The 4,912-nt window shown below is 38.2% G+C and overlaps 1 protein-coding gene across 1 annotated transcript in view; it reads right to left on the minus strand.

The window, feature by feature from the left end:
- RASGEF1A (RasGEF domain family member 1A) overlaps positions 1–4,912 on the minus strand; it is a 20,423-nt gene that overhangs the window by 9,588 nt on the left and 5,923 nt on the right. The window contains exon 3 of the mRNA XM_010168227.1: positions 1,325–1,462. Coding sequence (XP_010166529.1) covers positions 1,325–1,372 — 48 coding nt within the window. The 5' untranslated portion in view covers positions 1,373–1,462. The remainder of the gene's footprint in view (positions 1–1,324; positions 1,463–4,912) is intronic.

A 4,912-nucleotide genomic window follows, 5' to 3' on the forward strand; every position in this document is an offset into this window, starting at 1 on the left:
GTGTTAGACAAATTAAATACTAAGATATAGACGCTATTAAATAAAACCTCTGCCAAGTCCCCTTTCACAGTAGTATCTCTGCCAACATACACCTCTTCACCCTTGTCTACAAAGGGAATAGAAGGCATATTGTAATCCTGTTTCCTTTTTTCCTGCTACTAGGGCACTGACATCTTCACAGTAGCGTCCAGGTAAACAGCTCTGCTGATGCAACAAAACTGACATACTTCCTTTTGACAACTTGGTAACACCTAATTGTATTGTGTCCCATCACTGATTCATGAAGTGCTGTCAAACCTGTTGTTCTTCATTTTCTCTGTACTTGAATCAACAAAAACATGTAATACAATTGTCTTCCCATTTCCTGCTAATTGCTCTCAAAAATATCTTGAAGTTGTGGGTTTAAAAACAAGTTCTCCTTCTTAGGGCTTCTACTTATATAGAAGTAAGCCTTCATGTTCATACAAACATTTTACAATTAATCCCCTTGCAGTTCTTGATTATATCCTTCCTTCTGTCTACTGGTAGTTACAGTGACTTTCTCAATGAGAAAAAAATGTAGGCTTTGTGAATATTGGGGGGACAGGGATGGACACGACCAACCCACACAACAAAAAACCAACAAAACAAAAAAACCCCAAGCCCAGAAAACTATCAGCCCTTGTTTCATTTGAATTTTCTTTATCTATTTGCTTTAGAAAAGTCTCTCGTGAGGTCTAGTTTTCTTCACAGGCTAGAAACTCAGAGCTGTTAAGACTGATGACTGACTAGCTAGCAGAGCTCAAATATAGCTTCCTTAGTGGAAATACTGTGCATGTCACTTGAAACATAGCAACAAAAGTTGCCGATTATTGCTAGGAGCTAGGAACAAACTACTAAATAACAAGCATCTTCGCCTTGAGCAAGAGTACATTTGATACAACTAGTTGATATTCTTGTGGGACTTGGGTATAGAGTAGTAACAAAGTACAAAGGATGGTACACAATTAATTACGGAAGTTAACTATGTTTTGCCATTATAGTCACTGTTCTTTCCTTTCTCCTTCTGCACCACAACCATTTTTCATATCGTCACAACTATTTTGTCTCTTCCTCTTACACGTGGTGATTATACCTAGACAGTTTCTGCTAATGGACCATTAAGTTAATCGCTCAGCCCATGTCCTGCAGTTCCTCTGACAGCTTAGCAACTGCTGCTGTAGTCCATTTAGAAAACACTGCATGCAGGAGCAAGGGTTTGTATATAATATAATAAACTATATATAAAGGTTGACAAATATTGCTCTCCCATTTAACGGTTTTTCTCATTGCCCCCTGCCCCTACCTCATCACATTGTGTGATCCTGTGAGCAATCTCCTTCAACTCTTTCATGGATTTTTCATCTTGAAAATCATAAGGGAAAGTTTCAGTCCATTCCTTCAGGAGCTGAATGATTTTGGCAGCGAAGGATTTTAGCTTTGCCTAGAAAGAAACAATGAGTTGATTACTGACCAAAGACCTTTCTGACTGCACAGTAAATTAGCTGATGAAGGTTCACATAAAACTAGACACCCTTGAAAATACTTTGCATTAATAGTAGGTGAAGGGGATAAAAAAGAACTTATTTCACTGTGAGCCAGATTCCTAAATAGTATGATTTAGCCTCCTTTCATGATAGCTTGGTAATATCTCTTACCAAACACTTTGAAGATATTCTCAAGGTTAGCTGTATAAAGCCAAGAAGATGACAGAATAGCCTAAGTGACTTATTTGATTGAAGTCAATGGGACTTAAGCTGATTTATGCCATCTGAGGCAGCAGTACCTCAGCAGTTGAATTCAAATGCACAGAAACTGCAGCACTCTACCAAGCACCTTCATGAAAAACATTCAAAAAGACATTTTTGTTCCATAGAATTTATCAGACCCTCCAGATTGAGGTGTATTTAAAATAAATGAATGATAGGAAAGATGTGTGTTGTCTCCATGACATCTAAATCAAAATGGACTTTGAAAATAAAAAGTATTGGCTCTTACTCAAAAAGCTATCAAGCACAGACAGGGGAGGGAGAGCTATTTCCTAAATTCTTCTGTTACCTGTGAATCTTCTAAGGCTTTTCATCAGTTAGGCCTGAATTGGATGCCAATTACTCCACCATCATAGCAACAGAGAGCAGCATTAGTAAATTCAAGGGAGCAGTCTTGTAAAATTGGGAGTGTGAGTGCTAAGAACACTTTTAACAAACAAGAAGAATCAAAACTTAATTCAGGTTATATTTATTCTCCCACCCAACTTGTGATTCACTGAGGAAAAAGAGGAAGCTTTAATTTCTGTTTACCTCCCAACTTGTGTAAGCTAAAGAAGTCCCACTATGCAGGAGCTCCTTTTCCCTACCCACAGTGCACTTTCCTCATAGCACTCTGTCAGCCTCTTAGGGGCTAGAGAAAGTGACTTAGCACGTGAGTGTCACTGATCATAGTATGTCCCAGTTTAATCAAAACCAAAGTCAAACTAACTAAGCTTTTTTTTTGTTTGTTTTTTTTGTTTTGTTTATCTCACTGGAATACAGTCAGTGGGAACAGTAATAAGAACTTTGAAGTTAAACTATGCACCCTTGAATCCTCAATCTGAAAATCAAGGAGCCAGTGCTCCTTGTAAGTCTGAAGGGAATTTTCTTGCTTTTTTTTTTTTTTTCCAGAGCTGCAAACTGCACTCTGCTAGCATGTTTTTCCTTGCTGTTTTTTAATGATAGCATTTAATTGATCCTGCTAGTAAGAAAGACGCAGAATAGTTGGATAGTGAGGGCAAATAGAAAACATCACCATTCTGTTTGCCAGCAGTAGGCATTAAAAAACCTGCAAGGCAATCTCTGCCAATGCCACTCCTGTGGAGCCCAGCTTTGAGGTATTTCTAAACAGCATGGGACAGAGTTCCAAATTATAGCTGTCTGTCCTCCAAACTTCCATTGTCGTCTGCCTTGGGGAAAAGACAATTTATACTTCTTTGCTAAGAAATGTAAGGAGCCTGACATTATTAAAAGAATAAGCTGTAGGTGATGATAGAGAATTAATTAGCCAGCCAGTGCGCTTCCATTTGATTAAAGTTAACAGGTACGTGCCTACTCCACTTTTGTTTAAGCAAAAGCTGCTACAGAACTGTTTTTTTTGGTATTGATTATCCTGATTATTCTTCCTTTTTACCTTTGAGACTGAAAAAGGAGGGATGGGAGCAGGAAGGTTCAAAAATTCTTCCTTAGGCCATGGCAAGCATCTCCATATGAACACACTTCCCATCTCATGTATCTACTCATGAGTTGCTAGGGTTTGCTTCCTTCTTGATGGAACCCTAGGCATCTGTTGCAAGGCAAACTGCAAACCACGTTACTCTTCATGTAATTACTCTTCAGGTATAAAAAAGCTTTATGTTTTATCAGGTGCTTTTAATGCTCATGAAAATAAGTTATGCTTTCTGAGAGCAACACTAAGCATCATTATAGCAAAACATGAGATTCCTGTTTCATGTACACACTGATGAAACCCAAAGCAGCGTGACAGGCTTGATGCACGTCATTTGTGATAACCTAGATAGAAATTACACAGCTATGTGGGTAGCAGCAAGCATTTCCCTTTTGGTCATGGTTGCAATAAACCTACCAATCTACTTTTTCTGTAGTCCTACTCCAGATGTAAGCCGCCCCTTGTAAGGCCTGATACAGAGTTCTCTGGAGTCTATGGGAATACTTCTCCCATAAATATTTCCTTGAGAAGAAAAATACTTCTGTTAATTTAAGTACTGTGGATCAGCCCTGCTCTACATGAGAAAAAACAGACAGTACTGAGAAATGACTAGCAATTAGAAAGGAGAGCAACAGCAGCACTGTGCTTGTAGTGAAAGGGAGTTTTAATGACAATGACCTGGTTATGAGTATTGGTTTGATTTCTGGTTTTAGAAAGTAGAATTTACTGCTGACAAAAATTGAGGGAAATAATAATTTTTAAAGGGACTTGCATATTCCAAGAGAGGCAAGGCAAGTTTCATGGAAACTAACTTCTACTTTCCCTTTTTATTTCTTACTGCTTTAACTTTTTATTTTAAAAAAATACCCTCAAGCTGCAGAAATAATGCACCATAGTTTTAACAGGGTTTTCCAGCGAATACTACTATACAAGTGCTTTTTTCTGTGACAGTTTTGCTTAGGGCTTTCCAATCTCTAACGTGCTTATAGAGAGTTAAATTTTATCCTTTATAGTCAAGCTTAACTACCGACTTGTATATTATAATTTATGTTTTAAAGTGAGAAACTCTTCCTTTTTATGAGAGGCCAAAAGGACTCTAAGCATGCTCTGGGAAATCTCGGAGTGTTTCTCTTTTTGATCCACTTTTCTCTAGGTTGTTTTCTATAGGACTCTTTGGCTAGCAAGTGATGTCAAAAACTAAGGAATGGTAAGTATTGTGGTGTGTAACCTCAAAACCTGGCTCCTTGCCAGTTTTTCAGCTCACACGCTGTCCAGGCAACAAGTCAGCCAGCTTCTCATTTGCTTAGGCAAACCTCTTATCAGAAATTATCAGAGCTGTTTTAACTACTTTTGCCAGCTATTTCCTGCTATGGAGCCACTTAATTAGAAGGTGCTGGTAGCTGATGATACCTTAATGGGTTATGACTGTGAACACGTAGAGTGCCTTGAGTCGAGAATTTCTATGCTGCATGTAAAATGAGCTTTATTTGTTGCCAGATAGAAAAACAAATGTTTGCAAATGCTACTAGCCAAATTATTCCGTAAAACACACAGGTACTTGCAGTTGAGGACAGTAAAGCAGTCATTTGAGAGGGATGTCAGAAGTTTATGTAGTGTTTTCCAAGAATTTTGTTATTTAGTGGGCAGGAAAAAAATACGGTTTATATTAAGGAGGTAGGAAGGGATCAAGGGCATA

The sequence above is a fragment of the Antrostomus carolinensis genome, unplaced genomic scaffold (assembly GCF_000700745.2).
Source record: "Antrostomus carolinensis isolate BGI_N321 unplaced genomic scaffold, ASM70074v2 scaffold29225, whole genome shotgun sequence".
NCBI lineage: Eukaryota > Metazoa > Chordata > Aves > Caprimulgiformes > Caprimulgidae > Antrostomus > Antrostomus carolinensis.